The sequence below is a fragment of the Puntigrus tetrazona genome, chromosome 12 (genome assembly GCF_018831695.1).
Source record: "Puntigrus tetrazona isolate hp1 chromosome 12, ASM1883169v1, whole genome shotgun sequence".
Taxonomy (NCBI): domain Eukaryota; kingdom Metazoa; phylum Chordata; class Actinopteri; order Cypriniformes; family Cyprinidae; genus Puntigrus; species Puntigrus tetrazona.
In genome coordinates, this window is record NC_056710.1 from 18,586,523 (window position 1) to 18,607,384 (window position 20,862).

Genomic DNA, 20,862 nt, shown 5'->3' on the forward strand with positions numbered 1-20,862 from the left:
ATATAAATGAATAATGTTCAAAGCAAAACAAATACTTTGTGGAGAAAATTATTATTTTTTGTTTTAGAATACAGCTAAGTCAGAGGTGCTTACCAGATAAAGTGAACCCAGATTGGTGCAGGTTTCTCGCCGGCCCCAGTGGGGTCTTTCCCGGACATGAGGGCCCTCTAGTGGTGGGAGTGGCTGGTACAGACTTGGTCATACTGATGACATCATGAACGGGGCCATCATAGTTTCCTCTAGGAACACCACGAGCATCGGCCATCTACAAAAAAAAAATAAATAAATTACGAAAGTGATCAAAAGATTCTGTGTGTGAGGGAGAACTGGTTTTCATGATCACACAGAGACGTTCTCACCCTGCCTCGGGCCTTGATTCTCTTGTAGACAAAGTCTGGATAGGCTTTCCTGGGGACGAAGCGGCCCGACCCTTCCGTCGCATTGAGATTCCCGTCCTCCAGAACGATCCTGCCCTGACTGATGACCACCACGGGGAAACCTCGGCACTCCATTCCCTCAAAGATATTCACCTCCACGGTCTGAGTCGGAACAAAGACGGAGAAGGGGTCTGACATTTCACTTCAACAAACATTCCCATGGATTCATTGAGTTCTGATGACTTCAGTTGGATTCCATTCTAAACCAATAGTTGAAAAATGACAAACATCACTAATAAGTTATCTTTTCTTCCCCGTTGAAAGATCAAATTCCCATACCAGGTTGTGAGATTTGGCAGAGAAGATTTTCGTCTCCTTCGTGTTCCAGATAACAACGTCAGCATCCGATCCGACAGCGATTCGGCCTTTCCGGGGGTACAGGTTGAAGATTTTGGCAGCGTTTGTGCTCGTTACCGCAACAAAATCGTTCTCATCCATTTTACCTGTTGCCTATGTGAGAATAAAACATCATTGCAGACTGCTAATAAGATAATGAGCAGTCACATATAAGCAAAAATCGCATCATGCTCGTTCATGCTCTGACCTGCAATTTCATGACATAATGCCTAACAGAGGATAAAAAATGTCAACTTTAAAGCTGCATGGTTTTTTTAATAGTTTTGAACATCTTGAACGTGCTGTTTTTTTATTTATTTGAGAAAGACTGTATTTTGAGACGGACCACAGCTTTGTCCCAGACGATGCTCATGCGCTCCTCGATGCCATTAGTCCCTTCTGGGATGAAGGTGAAGTCGTCCTTTCCGACAGCTTTCTGTGCCGTGGTGAAGGTGCAGTGAGCGCTGGCCGTCAGCTGAAGATCCCCACTGAAACAGTTCATGACGCTCAGTAAGTGTAATGCTTTCTGAGGATGTTCTGCACAGAGACTGCTTTGCGCGCAGTTTAGTGACAAAAAGCAACAGAATGCGCAAAGATGCAGTAAGATCTTTTCCGTAATGACAAACGCAGTGTAGGTTGAAACAAGCGGAGAGGAGGTGTTAAATAATGGCACAAACGGCAGTTAACTGACGTCCGCAAACCTTAGTAAATCACCTCGCGTGATTAAGTACTTTTCTTCCATAAATGTGGCATGCAAAATGGAAATTCCTACAAATGCATGTGCAATAAGGTCAGCAGCAAAAATAACTCCCCATGCAGTTATTTTTAGTGCCAATTTTTCACTGTCTATTGTATTTTTCTTGATGCCGAAAAAGATGCAAGTAGAGTAAATCTGTTTTTTAAGCTTTTAAGCATCATATATGTATATGTATATATATGTATATATATATATATATATATATATATATATATATATGTATATATATATGTATATATATGTATATATATGTATATATATGTATGTATATATATATGTATATATATGTATATATATATATATATATATATATATATATATATATATATATATATATATATATATATCAGTTGTTATATTGTGACATTTGTGTATATGGATGTGTGCATATATTTGAGGGTCATATGTAACAACGTATATATGAATACAACAAAAGTTGACAAAATAGTTTCCACAAAAATGTGAAATATCAAATCTTTTTAGCACTGATACAATGAGCACCGAATCAGGATATTAGAAAGATGTGACCCTGAAGACTGGAATAATAATATTGACAATTCAGCTTTGAACAATAAATCATATTTCAAAACATTTCAAAATAGAAAGATATTTCAAATGATATTTCAAGATATTACGGTGTTTCCTGCATGTTATATTTGCAGCCTTGCAAAAGGCGTAATCTCTAATCTTTCTATGTAGAGTAAGTTGCTGAAAAGCTGTTTTTTGGCATGATTTTAGCCGCTCACCAGGACAGCAGTGAGCTGAGGTAATCCGGCGTGCTCGTATCGGGGCTGAGCGGAGGAGACATGACAAATGCAGCAGCTTTGGCCCAGTTTTTGCTCCAGTAGTGCGATCCGTCCGCGCCCAGGCCCGCCGCGATTGGTTCTCCATAGATAACCATGCCTGAAAACCAATTCGCAAACAACATTTGCATTTTAAACACGTACTGTAAAAGCACACACAAACGTGTAAAACAATTGTAGAGCGCTTTTAACTCTCGCACCCTTTTTCCTGGCCTTGGCGATGACGTCAGCAGCTGGTTTGCTCATCACCTTTGTGACGTAGAGAGGGCAGTTGGCCTGTTTAGCAATGGTGATGGCTCGGTACACAGCCTCGGTCTCCACCTGGAGAAGAGCAGCGGAAGTAAATTAAAACACTGAATCGTTGAAATCATCGTCAAATAAGACATTCCAACATGGCGGCTGCGTCTATGCGCCTTTTGGCACTAGGTGCTGTTTAAAAGTTCACACTGCTTTAAATGCTTTGAAATTGTTGAATTCGTTTGGGAGTCGTTCAACAAATAAGGTCAATATAGATACATATTATGAAAGTGTTTGCATGCACGTGAGCCTGTTTTTTTGCGACTCCCAAAACCGAAATGAGAACCTTTCATAACCCATAACGCGGGCGCTTTAGGACTAACCTCCTCCGGGTGGCTCAGGACGTGTCCTTCTGGACCAGTGATTCCCAGATCCAAAAGCTTCTTCTGTTCCTGAGGTGACAAACAAAACCATTCAAGTATGGAGGAGAAGAGTAACTGGTATATTTCTGGACAGTTGGAGTAGAAATGCATTAGCAACGGAAGTCCTCTAGGTTTACCTCCTCAATGATGTCGCCGTTTTCAGCGTGAACCTGTGCGATGGCGCCCAGTTCCCTCATGGCGCTAAACATCTCATAGATCTACAGACACAAAGAGTCCGTTAAAAATTTCGAAAACGTTTTTTTTTTAAACAAATTAATACTTTTGTTTAGCAAGGATGCATTAAAAGATTTAAAGTGACATTAAAAACATATCTATATTATTAAACTTCAACGAAATACTGAAATTTCTGCAAAAATATTAAGCAGCACAGCTATTTTCAACATTATTAACATGAGAAATGTTCCTAGAGTAACGTATTATTATGATTTTTGAGATACTGTGAATTCAGCTTTGCATCGCGGGAATAAATTACATTTTATTTTATATTCAATTGTAATGATATTGCAGGATATTTCTGATTTTACAGAGTTTTTGTTCCTTGGTGAGACCCGTGCTTTTGAACTGCAGTGTGATCGTTCACTTTATTTTCAGCATTTTATTTACCTGCGTATCAGAGCTCTGATACCTGTCCTTATAAGCCATGTAGATCAGGAAGGAGTTGACGCCTAAAACAAAAATAAGCAGAATTGTGTTTTATGAAGTCATTTCTAGTTTTGCAGCTGAAGGTGTTTTCAAGGGTTAAAAAGAAATGAGAAAACCTAGTAACGCAGAAAGCAAAAAAAATATCAAAGTCACACCTGAAATCTCACATCACCTTTATCTTTGACCAGAGACTCCAGTTCCTCAAACAGCCCATCATGCCAGCGAGTGATGTCGATGTGCAGAGAGTAATCACAGCACGACCTCTTGTCCGCCGTATCCCTCCACTGGTCATACGCCGCCAGTAAACTAGTTCCCGGTTCAGGCACAACATGGTCGACTGAAAGATGAGCAGAGAATAACGATTGAAAACACGCTTCAAGATGACATTCGCTCACCCTCAAGCTGCTCCGAACCCAGGTAAATGATGACAGAATAGTCATTTGTTGGTGGACTGTCCCTTTAAAACAGACTCTTGCGTTAAATGCTCGTGATCATAAATGGGCAGCTGACAATATTTCAAGATACGACAGCAGTCTGGGATGCTGTAACTTTTTTGTTCTAATTCTTCCATTATTATGCATGGACTTTTTAAAGCTGCTTATGCTTAAGAGACCGTGGGACATTAAAAGTAAGACATTTCAAGTATAGAAAAATTATAGAAGAGTTTGAAACGTTTGAAAATACAACTTCCAAGTGATTTTAATTTGCTTATGAAATAAAAAGCTTTTTAAACATACCCTAACGACAGATGCCGCTTCTTGTTTTAAACATAAACTCACTTAACTTAACAAGGCATCATAATTTCATTCTGATCATCTCAAGCAAATAGATCTTGATTCAAGGATGTGAACCCTGTGAACCCTAAGTAGCTGCATGGACAAAAATACAGCAAAATGTGATTAAAAACTGTGAAAAACCAAAATAAAAGTAGTTATTTTCACATTGTAAATTGCTGTAAAAGCTCTGGATGTCTTGTCTGGTATATACCATGCACAACCAGTAGACGTTTACTTTGAAGAGCTCTATATATTTTAAGTATTATGTCATTTACTCAATACTAACTTGTTTCTTGTTTGCATAAAAGCAACATCACATGCAAATCTCGAGGGGGTAAATGTTTGATATTCATTTGCTAAATACACCCAAACTCTGATTGTTTAAAACGTCAGTCAAGTTTTGTTTCGTGGCTCACTGTAACTTAAAATAATGCGTTTAAGCACAATGAGTTCTGTGTCCTAAATGACTCCATAGCAGCGCAGCAGCTGAGGAAAGTTGAGCAGAGGAGAAGAGAACAGACAGTGACAGCGCTCTGACCCCAATTCAGCTGATTTTATGAGAGCCGACAAGCTCCTGTGCCCTAATACTGTACAACACACACACACTTTCTAGCAGAGACCCTCCTCTCTGTCCCACGAGATTCCCGTTCAGAGTTTAACGATCTGATAACTACTGTACGTCTTTCTGTAAGATGTGAAGACCTACTGATCATGGTGGTTCCTCCTGCCAGAGCAGCTCTGGTGCCATGATAGAAGTCGTCTGCCGGAGTCATGCCCAGGTGAGGGGCCTGTAGACAGGTGTTCACATCGATGCCTCCCGGGATCACGATGTGTCCGTAGGCATCCACCGTCTTCACACCAGTTGGTACGATGAGGTTCTCACCAATCTGCCTGCGTTCCACAATAAGAAATCAGTACAGATTGCTTGTGATGTCCCTCATCAAACTGACTTGGATGCTTAAAAAAAAAAAAAATTTTTTTATATATATATATAAATCAGGATTGTCAAAATCAGGGCTACTTTTAAATTGAAGCCATTTATTATTTTAATTTAAATTTATATTTAATTTAAATTTAATATTTTAATTTCTACCAAAAATAAATCTTAGAGGAGCCTTAATGAATGCAGACTGTTTATGATTTTAATGTTTACATTGTATTAGAGTAAATGTAAACTAGGCATGTGGTATGTTTTGAAAATTGATATTTAGGATAGGGTCATTAGGCAATTATGATTTAATATCAATTACAATAAATAGATAAACTTTTTAAATGTTTTAAAATGTTACTGTTGTCATTTACAATCTTTCCACCTTTAATAAAATATGACTTTAGGTAACTGTGTTATTTCAAAAGTTAGAATGTTTTTGGACTTTTTTTTTTTTTATTTTGCAGACCTGGCAACCCTCAATATAATATAATTGCAATACAAAATAAAATGATCTATATTGATTGTAAAGTATAGAATTTATTTAAAAGTTTTAATGCTTATTATGCAGATTTTTAAAATAATGAAATCTTAAGAAGGCTAGTCTCACTTGGTTATTTTTGATTTGCCCTTGGGACAGTTTTGTAATGCAGACCTGGCAACCCTGAATCGAAATCATTTTTAAATGTAAAGCTTTGAATGAAATAATAAAATCTTACTTAATGGTTCCATCTTCAATGTAAATGTCAGCATAAAATGACTGGTCATCATTTACGATTTTTCCACCTTTAATGATGAGTTTATCACTCTGTGGAGAAAAAAAACATAAAAAGACAATGACTTCATCGTGTTATTTCAAAAGTTGTAAGCGATGTAACTTCAAAGTGATTATTCATTGCAAATGAATATACTGTTAGAATTTGCTCACCCATCCAAGGAACATAAAAATTAGAAGAAGAAAAAATTGCATAATACATAATTCTAACTTTAACACAGGTTTGCCATCACTGACATCAGGAATTTGAGACACCCAGCTTCAAGATACCCGAAAGATCATTATATCTGACTAAAACGCTTTGATTTTCTCTGAAACCTTGCTGACCCAGTTCCAGAGAGCGTCGGCTGTAGATATAGAGTGATTTCAAAGCACAAAGAGCTGTATAATGCATGCAAATCCTCCTATGCAATACGCAGCGTTCTTTAAGGAGCTAATCAGAGAGATTATATCATTAAAAAACCAGACATTCAAGAACCCAGACAGAGAACACAAAAGAAAGATAACAGGCAACTCCATTCATCTGTAACAACACTTTTCTATTTACTTTATTATTCATGCATGACCGCTGTTGTTTTGCATCAATTCACAGCAACTGATACTTTTCCCTTTTTCTTGCACCGTTTCTGATAATCCAGGAGAGCACCGCCTGTCCGTTCCCCCCGGCATGGATCTACGCCAAGCAACTGGGCCTGTTGGGTCACGAAACACCATTCACGTCAATGCTAGACAGTGCCAACCTCGACCCGCGAAGCCTAACCAGACACGGCTAAATAAAGGCAGAAGTAAAAGCAACTTTTCTAGAATTCCGCTTTAAGGGTCTTTCACCACATTCGCAGCTCCGGGGTGGTGTGCGACCCAAAGGGCTTCACTCTAATGCGGTGTGACACTTCCACGGGCGGCCCATCGATGCCAAAATCCCTGCCGAGAATTTCCGAATCTGGGCCACAACGTTGCTCGAGGAGACAGACAGCGAGGGGTCTGGGATACAGCGAGTAACGCCAGGACGACCCGTCACGAAAACCTTTAGTAAAGACTTATAGGAGTGTGTTATTAAACGCTGCATGAACATGCAATTATTATTCTCAGTCATCGCTTTATATTTAGTGATGCAGATGTTTCAGAATCGAAGTCATGATGCCGAGTGCGCGTGTTTCTGTGGATTTAATGTGGGTCAGACAGGGGACTCCAGCGGTCGGGCGGCAACGCCAAATTGTGCGGAAGGGAATTGGATCCAATTTGGCCGTACTAACAGCAGCCTTTTTCTGGGCTTTCTCGCTCCTGCGGTGCACATGGATGAATCCTCGCCTATCAAGCCTTTTACTGTCTTTGGGTCATTGTTGTTTTGTAAAGCATACACTGTAACACCACATCACGTTTGCTACTGTAAGAATTTTTGTTTTTGTGTCCAAATGGTAAAATAATGCTAATTTTGCTACTTAATTTAATTTAATTTTACTGTAACATAGTGGGTGTTTTTTTAAAATAAATGAGTATAAACTATATTAACATCAATTTTATTAACTTTTCAGAATATTGTTTTACGTGCGACAAGGTAATACGTAACATTCATGGTAAAAAATTTAAAAAGCAATTATTAATGGAATTATGTAAACCCCTTAAAAACACCTTCAAAGTTATTTTTTAAGCAAAAAACAGTGTAAAAGAATATATATTGCATTCTTGGTCGCAGCTATGATTAGAAACTGCTTTAACACAGCTACAGTTAACTATGTCAAAAAAAGTTTTTCTCAGTAATGTCATAAATGCTATATAAAAGAAAATACGAATAAAATGTAAAATATGACGCAAATAAAAAATATAATTATTCCAATGAATCTATTAATATTTAAAAATAGATTATATTAATTTATATTAAATGTTATATAAAAAGAAAATAAAATGTAAAATATGACGCAAATAAAAAATAATTATTCCAATTAATCGATTAATATTTAAAAATAGATTATATTAATTTATATTAAATGCTATATAAAAAGAAAATATGAATAAAACCTAAAATATGGCACAAATAAAAAATATAATTATTTCAATCTACAAAAATAATTCCAAAATCATTAGTTTAAATGCAAGAAAAAATAAAGCGTTAACAGGGTTTATTTGTTTAGTTTTACTAACAGAGATACAGTTAAAAGTACACAGCCTACAAAAAGTCATTTTTTGTACTAATGTAGTAAAACCATCTGGAGGGAAATTCCCACACATTTGCACAATTTATTTTATTTGAACTATTCCCGTTTTGCCTTATAGTTGAAGTGTGTGTGCCGCACTGTGTGTGTCTTCTGTAATTACTGACCCAGCTGCTGGACAGGCCAATTTAGTGGTCTTTCATTGTGCTAATATTAGCATGCTTTACATCAACAAAACAGATTTTCATATCTCAACCTGCCAATAGCTACATCGGCACGCACCGTTACAGTCTGTGAAGCAGGCCTTTATGTTAACGAAAACCCCTTCCCGTAATGTTCTCCAGGGGCCGGGGCCGGGGCTCATGGGCTGGGCCCCCAGACACATGTCTAGGCCGGAGAAAAGACTTCAACGCTCGCGACGTGCGCGAAATTCTGACATTTTGCGCAATGTACGTAAACGGTGCAGCGACTCTCACCACCGAAAGCATAACGCAAACCTGTCTATGGCGTTTTATATTTATAGACGTCTCACCGGCCGTTTCCGAGCCGACGTGAATGAATAAAAGACACAATGGACACGAGAGACCGGGAATAAGCCGCCGGTGCCGGTGCCGCCGCCATGGCAGATTAAACACATTAACGCCGGAGCAGCGTTTGCTACATCTACATTTGTCACATCGTTGCATGCATTAGTGCAGCTCTTAAACGTTCACCGGCTTTCTCAGCAGCGTTCGGAGGACAGCAGGTTGTTGCCGGCGGCGGCGGAGGCTCACCCTCGACTGCACAATAAAACCATCCTCCTCAACATCACCGCCTCCGTTACCGCAGCCTCGGGTTTCAATCGCTAACATTTCTTACCGTCACGCGAGGGTTGCTCTTCTTGCCTTGGAAAGACATGGCACCGGTCTGGGAGCAGCTCTGATTTGCGAGATCGCGAGCCGGGAGGACTGACGATGAGGAGGGTGATGATGGTGGTGATGATGATGATCGGATCTGCGCTCACGTCAGAATAAAGGCGCAGCGGCCGCGCGCGCGGACGGGTGTCGCGGATCGGGGTGTAATTTAGTTTAAGATTACCGGGGTTCAATAGTCACTGAAGAAGACAAAAGCCCTGCGGAGCCCCCACCCCTCCGTGCGTGTCTGCTCACCATCTGCTGCTTTAGTATTCACACCCTGTCCTGCACCCAGGGAGAGGCTATATACTACTTCAAAAAACACCCTGAACTTCCACTAATTAACTCATTTAATAGTGAGTTAAGAGTGGTATTCTTAAAAAAAACCCAAAAAAAACAACAACAACACAGTTTTAAAACTGTATATATATATATATATATATATATATATATACCCTGGGTGTCAAGTGGAAAGCTACAGGAATCAAAAATCGTCTTTCTACTCTGACTAGCCTATTGGTTTCTTAGGTTTTTTTAAATTTACTTCAAATTCATGAGCGTTTCAGTTTTTCTCCCCGTGTAAGAAGGAAAATGTAAATAAACCCACTGGTGCGCGATTTTTTTATTTAACTATTTTTCAGGTGCAAACAAAACGGCTACACGATTGCGTGACAAAAAAAATATATATATTTTTTTTTATATTATAAAAATATATATTTTTTTTAGTAAACAAACACACACACACACACACACACACACACACACACACACACACACACACACACACACACACAAAAAGCACACCCCATGTCTACTACAGTACAAATAAATATTTCATATAAAATGTAAAACAGCTGTTTGAATTCATAATCATAATCAGGTATTTCATTTTGAACGCAAGCCCGAATGGTTAAAATACATATCATCACAGCATTAGTCATTTTTTTAATAGTCCAGATGTGACTGTTATTCCACACTTATCACAACTAACGTGTCTAAACCTCTTGTGAATTATGTATATGTACATATATGTACATATATATATATATATATATATATATATACACACGTAGATAGATAGATAGCCTGTATATGTATATATACACAAGCAAATAATTATGTTTTTTTTTTTAATTATAAAGCTTTGAAACAAATATGCACACCCTATCCTGCACCCATGGCGAGGCGGAAACTAGAGCACTCTATACTATTTAAAAAAAAATTGCACAAATTAACTCACTTTAAGTTAAGAGTTCTATTCTTAAGCGGCTACAAGCCAGCATCCTCTAAAGTGTAGTGAGAGTTGTAATCTGCACGTGAGCAACAGGAGCGGTTACCTCTCGTCGCCCGTTCTGCGCGCGCCCGGGTCCGGCGGGATAAACGAGGGTCTGACCCTGTGGACCGCACGACGTTCGGCTCCGATCGGTTTGACTCACGCTGCTGAAGTCGCTCGTGCTCGACGTGTCGCTGAAACCGTCCCTCTGATCGTCCACCCGTCCCCGAGGGTTTCTCCTGGCGGAACCGGGGCTGTACGACTCGAAATTCAAGGTCTTGTTCTCAAAAGCTCCTTCGATGTTGCAGAACATCCCTCCGAACTTCACCCGGGGTTTAGGGCTGTCGGTGCCCAGTCTGGACAGCAGGGATCCCTGGTCATCCTCCTGGGGAAGGAGTCTTCTCTCGGCCATGGCTCGGGGAGAAATGGGGAGCCTGCTTGAGGAATCTCTGAGCCGGTGATGAGAGAGAGAGACAGGTGCTGTTATAGGAGCTGTCCACAGAGGCGTGGTGCTGAAATCCTCCACTCACTGGATTAGGAAAGACACGAGCTCCCTCGAGATGAAGGTACATCGATATTTTTACAAACAGTCAATTCAGAGAGAATCAGTCTTATTCGGAATCTGTTCAGATAATCTCATTCACAGGAGGAGGGGATTAAAATGAAACAGTTTTGGTTCTCTTGAAAATGAAGTCAACAAGTCTCAAGAATAAAATCTATCTATCTATCTATCTATCTATCTATCTATCTATCTATCTATCTATCTATCTATCTGTGTTTATCTATCTATCTATCTATCTATCTATCTATCTATGTTTATCTATCTATCTATCTATCTATCTCTATCTATCTATCTATCTATCTATCTATCTATCTATCTATCTATCTATCTGTCTGTCTGTCTGTCTGTGTTTATCTATCTATCTATCTATCTGTCTGTCTGTGTTTATCTATCTATCTATCCATCTATCCGCTATCTATCTATCTGTCTGTCTGTTTATCTATCTATCAATCTATCTATCTGTCTGTCTGTGTTTATCTGTTTATCTATCTATCTATCTATCTATCTATCTATCTATCTATCCATCCATCTATCCATCCATCTATCCATCCATCTATCCATCCATCTATCCATCCATCTATCCATCCATCTGCTATCTATCTATCTATCTGCTATCTATCTATCTATCCATCTATCTGCTATCTATCTATCTATCTATCTATCTATCTATCTATCTATCTATCTATCTGTCTGTCTATTTTGATTATTCTAGCAGTCATACAAATATAACTATAGATTAACATCAGGTCATGAAAGTGGTATAAAAGTATAAGAGTGATCAAAAACACCTTGTCATATGTGGTTACATTATCTCGACACACTGCTTATGCATTCAAAATAATACAAATAAATATAGGTTTCAGAGCAGTCTTTTGTTCATTTATTAGTGCTGCTTAAATCATTTACACAAGTCAGCAACTTATATTGCTTTCAGGAAATCGTATTGCATGCATGATTTTCATACAGAATCAGTACTAATACTGGGAAAAGGAAACTGCTCTTAAACCTATTATCGTATTAGATGTAAGCATTTTAAATGCATTAAAAACAAATGCAATATAAGTTTCGAATAAAGGTTTTCAAAAAGTACTAAACCTGCATGAGTGCATTAAATTGCACTTAAATCTTAAAATGCCCATTTTTCCCTACATCTCACATATCACTGGTCACCGCTTGTCTGTTTATGGCATGATGAAGATAGGGGGTATAATGCGAAACTATTGTTATTATAAGCAGTGCATTCAAGTCTCTTTTTAGCCTACTCTAATCCATCAGTGATTATAAGTATTGCAATTTCACGCTAACCAGACAGATGCTAAACAGACCAAGTGCTTGCAGATGTCGTTTACAGTGTGTCTGGTCTCATCTGTGCATGTGGAGATCTGGGAAAGTCCATCTGGAGGCTTGAAGATGTGCCCAAAGGAGAGTGTTCCTGCTCCATATGCTGAATGCCTCTGGGAAACAACGCATTAAAACACCATGCAGCCAGAATGGATCACATAAAAGCACAATGGCTGCAGTCTAACAATAGCCCCGATGAAAGAGGGCTTGCATGTCATCTAATATAACAGATACATGATCAATCTCCGTTCATACCTGACCAGAGAGATGATTTCACCACTTCTTTCGTGCGTGCTATCTAAACGGATCTATAAAACATATCCTCAACTGCTGTGCAACGAAACTCTAAAAACAGGGCAATCGTAAATTTGTAACCAGTTTTAGCGCACGCGTGAATAAACTAAACACGTTGTTTATTTCCATATCAAACGCTCTTTTTAAATTCACATCCCGCAGCTGAAATGGGTTTTCCTGCACGTTATGTAGTTAAGCAGATCGTAAAAGACATCTATTTTCATTTCCTTATTTCTGAAAGCACAAAGGACTCCTGGGTATCTGTGAGCTGCAGCCCGTATTCCGGAGCCTTCCGCTTCCTGGGTTTCTCTTTGATTGTAAGGCTGTGGCATTTCTTAGTTGCTAGATGTTACGGAGCGAGATGGAAGAAGCAGCCAGAGGCGGAAAACCTAGATTTTACCACTATCTCCTCTCCCTCCTTTGCTATCGCTCTCGTTCATGGCAGGGCTGAATTTGACCAGACAGGAAAATGTATGAGCTCAGCAACTTAAAAGGTCTGCTCGAGGTATGTGCAAGACCTCATTGTCGCATCTTCAGTAACCTTTTGAAATGTACTTCTAGACAATTAAGTATTTCTCTAGAAATTCAGAGAGCTCAAATACAGCATTTCAAACTTTTTATTCTAAATTATTCACTGCTCTGTAGCGCCCTCTACTGACAGAGCTGTTGCTAACATTAAAGACCATCTGAGTCAGTTTAAAATATATATATATATATATATCTATGTGTATATATATATATATATATACACACACACACACATATATGTGTGTGTGTGTGTATGTATATATGTGTGTATATATATTATATATATATATAATATATATTTATATATATATATATATTTTTTTTACAATTATTATTATTAATAAATTAAGCAAAGGTACTATATATAAAGTATTACTATTAAAAAATGTGTATTATTGCTAATGTTGTAAAATACTCTCTTCACTGTAATGACAAAATACTACATAATAAATATATGCTAATATATAATGCTAATATATTTATGCTAATATATTATAAATATTACGTATTTTTTTATTGCTTTATGCACACAACAAAGCACATTCAAAGCATGTCCAAATCAAGCTTACCTTCCCTTGAGCTCAGAGGTACGTTCGTACTTTAGAATTCACTGCCGCTTTATTTTCTACGAACAAAAGACGCAGTTTTTCTGTCTTCCTCTGAGAAATTTATTTGAAACACTGCTCCTGTACATTAGAAAACCAGACATAATTGGAATTCCAGGATTAGACTTTCAGTTCCACTTCTCTCAACGCACAGGAGCGGGCGAGCGCCGCCGGAACCGAAGCAGAGTGAGTGTAAACAGTGGGAGGAAGGATTTGAACGTAACACCTCTCGTTCCGTCAGGCTTCCACAGGGAAGCAGCCTCCAGCGCCACCTGCTTAGCAGGGAAAGGAGAGAGCGTTTCAATTTAAGAGTCCTTAAATTCCACACGCACAGAGGTCACACAAAGAGTTCAAAAGGTCGGGAGGATAAAAAGAGTTCGAGTCCACAAGAATGAGAGCACCATATTCTGTGTCCATGTTCCAGAGATGACGTGAACAGTTTTGAAGTCTCGTATCAGCGCAGAAGAGATGGCTGGGACCCTCGATGACGTGTGCGTCACCCTCCTCTGGTACAGAAGAACACTTGAGGCCTGTGAGCTGAACAAAAACAACATTCACACTGGAACCGAGTCTCCAATGCTCACCAATACAGTCAGAATAGAAAAATTATGAAACATTATTACATATAGTTTTCAGCATCATCACCCCAGTCTTCATTGTCAAATGGTCCTTCAGAAACCTTGAAGTTCTTCATATTTAATGATATTTAAACGCAAACCTTTTTTAAAGGTTTTTTAAAACCCCTGTATAATTTTATGCTAATTTCTTTTAATACAAATTTTCAAAAGCTGACACAAAAACCTTTGAACAGCAGCGTGCCAGAAACCCCTCAAAGCTCCAACCTTAAACTATAACCTTAAAAATCCTGACAATCTTTTTTTTTTTTTTTTTTTTTCTAGTTGATGATTTCGATAGTAACAACAGCTGTTACCCTAACTATAGTATTTCGGTTCATAGTTTTGTAACTTTGTTATATTTACAGTTTCAGCCGCAATGTCATATAAAGTGGAAGACGAGTAATATAGAATATCATACTTAATAATCTACAACGTATGTAGCTGTCGTGTATTACCGGAGTCCACTGAGCCGTATGGCACCGTTTCCTGTTTTCTGGAAGAGCTACGACCAAAGAATGAAAGCTAAAGAAAAAAATAAAAATAAAAATAAAAACTGAACATGGGAACAAAAACAAAAAGACAGAAAAACGACACGATGGAACAAAGAGGAGAGAATAAAATAAACATTACATTTAGATAAAACTATCACTGGAGAAGATTGTGCTGACCTTGACAGAAAATGGTAGCTGAGGGCTTTCTATGATTACCTTTTCTTCTAGTTCCTTTATCTGTCGTTTCTGCGCCTCTATCCATTCCTCCAGCTCTTTTATCCTCTGACGAGAAAGAAAAACCACCAAATGACCAAACCTATATACAGTTGAGCTGTTTGTCTGCGAACAAGATCATGCCGTGATGCTTTTTTTAATTGTTAAATGATTAATTATACATTCTATACGTAATGAAATGACCAGTATAAATACATATAAACATATATGCACGGGTCAAAGTGTAATGCTGCTTCAAATTGTTGTTAGTTTCCCCACAAAAACGAGAATTTTTTTTTTTAATTACTTGCAATTAATTACATTGTATATTAGAAATATTTACTTGATTTACTACATTTCAAACTTGCCAGGCGTAATTGTAACATTAGAAATAATTCAAATATGAATTACTTTCACCCCAAATATTAATTAGGTGTAATTTAATTTTTTTTTTAAATTTGAAGCCATCCTATGTTTTGCCTACGGTATTCGTCAGGAACATTTCTTCACTCATTTAAAACGATAAAATGCAATACTTATCGTTTTATGTATTTTAATACGTACGATTTTGACATTTTTATTCTCCAAAGACGTATTTGAAATGTTAAAAGTAGACATTTCTATGGAAATAAAATAATTTAGTTAACTTCTTGTGACGTGGACAATGTCTCTGACCCACACATATTACTTAAAAAAAAAATTATTATTCATGCAGCATTTATTCATGCTAGTTAATGTTAATTTCAGCGTTAACTAATGCTTTATTAAAATCAAGTTAATGCACTGTGAATTAACACGAACAATGAACGACTGTATTTTCATTAAAGATGAATAAACACCGTAATGCACGTGTTTATAATTCTTCATCCATGTTAATTAATACATTATTGTAAAGTGTTACCGATATTTTTTTATTTTGGATGCGATTAATCATTTGACAGCACTGTGTATGTGATTAAATGCACATTTTAAATGCGTCCATCTTTATATATATATATATGCCAGTACGTGTCTATGGAAATAAACCCGATCTCTTTCCGTTATATTTCATAGAAGTATATATATACCGCTTGAGCATGTTGCAGCAGCTCCATCCTCTCTCTGAGTATCTGCGCATCTCTCTCTCGTAATTCACTCAAGACCTGCCTCTTCCACTGATCCACAGCCTCTCTCAGCGAATCGCGGTCCTGCTCGTTCAGCAGCTCGGACACCTTCCCACCCGTCTCCTCCCGCTGCAAAGCGTCAAACAGCATCGCCTCCAACTCGAGGATGCGCTGAGAGAAACACAGAGGGGTGTGGGCCGGAGATGGCAGGCTTTCACCGCCAGGGGGCGCGGAGCCGCGTCTCACAACGGAGCGAAACTCCTCCGCAGTGCTTCAGAATCAAGCGCAGGGATTATTGGACGCGGGTTAGCTGACGTACAGCCCTTACCTTATGTGCGTGGTCCAGAGACTGCTTTCTGTAGTCTAACTCCTCGTCTAAATAGCCCTTCTGTTTGCTAAAGAGCTCCTTCGGAGGAAAACGACAGGAGAAAAATATGTTTGGATGCAAACACACAGCATTAATATATTAAAGTCAATCAGAAATGACTAGTGAGTGAGATTATTTATTTATGATATTAATTAAATACCAGCCTGATCAAATTACTGTTACCTTATTTGCAGAAACATAAAATGATGTCTAAAATAATAAAATAAATTTATATACGAAAAAATTATCTAATAAGTAAAAGTTTGGAATTTGGGAAAAATAGTAAATAGTACACATATTTGGCTAATTAATTCTTTATTTTGGGGTAAAACGAGCTTATGGAAATGTGTGCGCGGCGCATTAATATACATTTACCTTTTCACTTTCGATGTCCAACATTTTCTGCTGCAGTGCTGATTTGGTGACTTCGATTTGCTCTAACCACTGGACACGAGCGACGTCAAAATCACCATCAGCGTGAAATTAGCATGAAGTAAATAAACGATTTTAAAAAAAGACATACCTTCTCGGCTAACGTTAACACCGTCCTGGCATGAATAACCACCACTTGCTCCTCGTTGGTCAGGTTCTGCGCGCGTCGTCCAACGAAAAGATGAGACATGAGTGACGGAGATATGCACGTGTACCAAGCACACCCAGGCATGTGTAAACACGCACATTTACATATGAAATCAACATACACTTACGGCGTTATCCCCCAGAATATCGAGTTTCTTCATCAGCTCTGTGATCACGATGTCCTGCGGTGTGAGAAAGACTTTAATTGAGAGATCTGTGCTGGATCACTGACAGCCGGTTACGTGTTTGGACTGATATGAGTTATAATAATCAGGTGGAACTTTCACTTCCGGCTGAAAAACGTGCTAAAAAGAGGATTCCTCAGCCTAAAGGTGCAATAAAAATCAACAAGAGCTTTAAAATAATCAAAACCTAGTCAAATATCCACAGTGGGAGTTGTTTTTTTTGGTTTTCATCGTTGTCTAGACTTTTATAGAACTATTAACTGAATCTTTAAACGTCATTATAGCATTATCATTATTTAAAATGTGTTATAATATATAATGCACTATAATACAAAAATATTTATTTTAATAGATTTAATCAGTAATACAAAAATGTAACATGAGATATAATAAACCTGTATAATATGAAATAACTATTAAATAAAATATAAAACAGTATGTAAATATCTGTATGTAATTGTTATACGTAAAATAATATAAAAGCTTTTTTTTTAAAGATTCAGTAGGTAGAACAATTATAAAAACAAACTAACAATATTAAATCATTATTTAATAAATTGTGAAATATTTGAAATATAACCAAACATGTCTGTGTTTAACATGCGTCATACATTGGGTAATATGATACAATTTTAGTTGAAAGATTAAATTGGTAAAACAGTTATGTGTTTTTTGCGTAAGTTGCATGTAGTATGATACTGAAAGACTTAATGAGGGAAAATACCAAAATACTCATTTAAAATTAGAAATTAAATAATTATGAAAACATAAGTTAACAACATTTAATCATATATATATATATAGAAAACAGAGACATGCAAAATGTTATAAATCATATTGTAACGTACTATTACATTTAAAAAAATTATAAATGAATTATAAATGAATTATATATATATATATATATATATTTTTTTTTTTTTTTTAAGTAAGTCACTGAGACAACTTGCTCCAACCTGGTGATTCACTATTAAAATCTTAACACAACTTCCCCCACGTGACATCTAGCCCCGGTCTCTCTATGCACGGAGACATGAGGCACTCACAGTAACACCCTCTGCCTCACAGTACAACTGCAGGGGACTCATGCCCTCGGTAAAATGGATGTTCTGAAAGTTTATGGCAGGAGATCTTCTCTCTCTTTCCTGGAGAAACAAAAGAGTGCCATTATTCTTCTTCTATTCCGAAAGCTTAAATCTGACACACTCGACCCACTCAAGACTCACTTCAAGTTCAAGAATTCTGAACTCCAGGAGTTCGTTTTGGTCTTTCGCGTCCTGAATTTCATTTTTTAGCCGCGTCTCCTCCATCTCCATATTTTTAATCTGGGAACAAAAAGCGCAAAGCGTCGGGTGAAAAAAAAAAGCATCTGAGAGGAAAACTGTCTGCGAAACAAATGAGCTGCGTTCACTGCCTCAAATCGGCTTCATGGAATTAATTAAAACCCCTGAACTGCTGAAAGAGGGTCATTTCTGGGTCATTCCTACAATTCGGTGCCTCTCTAAATTGAATAAAGAAGCCTTCACACTAAGTTTTCCAATGTCGCACACGTCAAACTTTAACTGTGTTAATAATAGAAACATTTTCAGCAAAAGAAAAGATGTGACAAACACGAACGCCACCCACCTTTTCTACAAGCTCTTGGTTGCGTTTATACAAAGCCTGTTTCTCCTCGATCCACTTCATATCCTGAAAAATGCATATAATATGAATGCAAACGATTTTTAAAAATTCGATGCAAGCAGATATTATCGCGTAAAATCCTCTCCGGCGCTCTCCCAGACTCATTCTCCTTCAGGGCATCTCCGATCCCAGAGCAATTTCAGCTGAGCACGTACCCTTCACAGCCCAGACTGATGTATGAGCAACCGCTTTCACTTTCTCTTCACTCACCCAATATATGGGATTACTTCTAGGGTTGTCATTGTGTGTGTGTGTGTGTGTGTGTGTTGCCACAAAAAAACCTTGATTTAGACATTAAGTGGCCCTCAGGTGGAAAAAAAATAAAAAATTAAACTAAGATGAGAGTCAAAGGCTGCTGGAAGGTCACTTCCGAGACATACTCATCATCTCTCATAAAATTATATTTCTTTCAATAGGGTCCAAAAGTTATGAGTAACATATTTTGTGGAGTTTGGGGAGTTCCAATGCATCCAAGGTCAAAAAACACTATCATTTTTACTATATGCCTATATTTTGACCTCATTTGTTCAACTCCCAAACAATTTGTATAACGAATCATTTTTCCAAACCCTTGCAGTAACAATTTCAATTAAAGCACTGTTTGTGAGCTTTTAACATCCCAAAATGATCAACGTGCGGCCATGCAATTTGCTAATGTTTTACTTTGACGTCAGTGTGAAGCGGTTTGGGACTCGTTTTAAAAACGACTCGTTTCAGTGAGTCAGAGTCGACTCTTTCTTTTGAGAGAATAACTTCACACACGGTGCGCTTTTCAGACTTTGCTGGATGTTTTCGTTCTTTTAGAGCTGTGTTGTAGACTACATGAAATACATTTTCAAATATCCATAATAGGGGCACTTTAAGGTTCAATTTGAATTATGTAACTATTATGTTTCCACAAGCAACCAAACAAGAAAGTCTGCAAAAAGCTGTGCACATGTAAAGATGTTTGTTCATTAAAACTGGCTGACAGGCCGTCCATGATGAGATTAGTTTTTTCTTTTATCTGAGGACATTCTGAAAAATGTATTGTTATGTCCCTTGCTGAGTGAATGGGTGCCGTCAGAACGAGAGTCCAAACGAGTCAACAGTCCATCAGTTAACACCTTGTTAAGTGAAAAGTTGGGAGTGTGTAAGAAATAAATAATTTGTGGATTACTATGATGTTTTTATCAGTTGTTTGGACTCTCGTTCTGACGGCACCCATCCACCGCAAAGGATCCATTGGTGATGCATTGCTAAATTTCTCAAAAACTCTTCCAATGGAAAAAACAAACCCTTCTACATGTTGGATGGCCTGAGGTGTAAGTAGATTTTCATTTTTGTAAGCTATTTCTTTAACGGAATTAAGTACAGCTGTGCTAAATGTCAGTTTTACCTGTCCCTGATGACTTAGAACGCACTCCAGATCGGCTATTCTGGTCTGGTACCGGATCAGTTCGGCCTGAAGCTGCTCTCGAGTCTAAAACAGACAAGCGATTATCATTTTTGCACATTTGTATAGAAAAAAAAGAAACGAAGAAAAGAATGCCATTTCTAAACCATTTTACTTTTGTGTATTTTAGTAAAATATTCTACTGAATTAGGAAACAAATGTGGGGCGGGGCTTTTTCAGGAATTGTGAAAAGTGGGCGTGACCAGAAGGTGATTGGGGGAAAGGAGTTTCATGGGAATTTATGATGTTACCCACAAAGGAGCATTTCATTTTAAATGAAAAAATAATGCAAAAAATATTTTACTCTTAGTAGAATTTCTCAATTTAATTGATGTAATGCATGCATAGTCAATGACCTAAAGTATTATTTGACAGTCAGTATTATTTTGTGTGCAATAATTATCATCAA

The 20,862-nt window shown here is 37.7% G+C and overlaps 2 protein-coding genes across 22 annotated transcripts in view; both read right to left on the reverse strand.

Annotated features, from left to right (window-relative positions):
* Positions 1 to 10,877, reverse strand: part of dpysl4 (dihydropyrimidinase like 4) — a 12,874-nt gene extending 1,997 nt beyond the window's left edge. Inside the window, exons 1-13 of one of the 2 annotated variants that reach the window (XM_043253078.1) lie at positions 10,515 to 10,877; positions 6,079 to 6,167; positions 5,138 to 5,322; positions 3,828 to 3,992; positions 3,617 to 3,678; positions 3,130 to 3,210; positions 2,954 to 3,022; positions 2,534 to 2,654; positions 2,277 to 2,433; positions 1,120 to 1,261; positions 717 to 887; positions 360 to 539; positions 94 to 265 (exon numbers count right to left, since the gene is read on the reverse strand). In XM_043253078.1, coding sequence (XP_043109013.1) covers positions 94 to 265; positions 360 to 539; positions 717 to 887; positions 1,120 to 1,261; positions 2,277 to 2,433; positions 2,534 to 2,654; positions 2,954 to 3,022; positions 3,130 to 3,210; positions 3,617 to 3,678; positions 3,828 to 3,992; positions 5,138 to 5,322; positions 6,079 to 6,167; positions 10,515 to 10,862 — 1,942 coding nt within the window. In that variant the 5' untranslated portion in view covers positions 10,863 to 10,877. Of the gene's footprint in view, positions 1 to 93; positions 266 to 359; positions 540 to 716; positions 888 to 1,119; positions 1,262 to 2,276; positions 2,434 to 2,533; positions 2,655 to 2,953; positions 3,023 to 3,129; positions 3,211 to 3,616; positions 3,679 to 3,827; positions 3,993 to 5,137; positions 5,323 to 6,078; positions 6,168 to 9,142; positions 9,435 to 10,514 lie in introns of those variants that run through there. The other variant, XM_043253079.1, reaches the window with a different exon arrangement.
* Positions 10,878 to 13,819: 2,942 nt separating this feature from the next.
* jakmip3 (Janus kinase and microtubule interacting protein 3) overlaps positions 13,820 to 20,862 on the reverse strand; it is a 40,653-nt gene continuing 33,610 nt past the window's right edge. For 8 of the 20 annotated variants that reach the window (XM_043253801.1, XM_043253803.1, XM_043253802.1 and 5 more), the window contains 12 exons: positions 20,397 to 20,480; positions 18,962 to 19,024; positions 18,562 to 18,660; positions 18,382 to 18,480; positions 17,273 to 17,332; positions 17,095 to 17,160; positions 16,947 to 17,015; positions 16,533 to 16,610; positions 16,169 to 16,375; positions 15,105 to 15,170; positions 14,853 to 14,919; positions 13,820 to 14,317 (listed from right to left, as the gene is read on the reverse strand). In XM_043253801.1, the coding sequence (XP_043109736.1) occupies positions 14,277 to 14,317; positions 14,853 to 14,919; positions 15,105 to 15,170; positions 16,169 to 16,375; positions 16,533 to 16,610; positions 16,947 to 17,015; positions 17,095 to 17,160; positions 17,273 to 17,332; positions 18,382 to 18,480; positions 18,562 to 18,660; positions 18,962 to 19,024; positions 20,397 to 20,480 (999 nt within the window). In that variant the 3' untranslated portion in view covers positions 13,820 to 14,276. Of the gene's footprint in view, positions 14,318 to 14,852; positions 14,951 to 15,104; positions 15,171 to 16,168; positions 16,376 to 16,532; positions 16,611 to 16,946; positions 17,016 to 17,094; positions 17,161 to 17,272; positions 17,333 to 18,381; positions 18,481 to 18,561; positions 18,661 to 18,961; positions 19,025 to 20,396; positions 20,481 to 20,862 lie in introns of all 20 variants that reach the window. The other 12 variants (XM_043253817.1, XM_043253816.1, XM_043253818.1 and 9 more) reach the window with 5 other exon arrangements.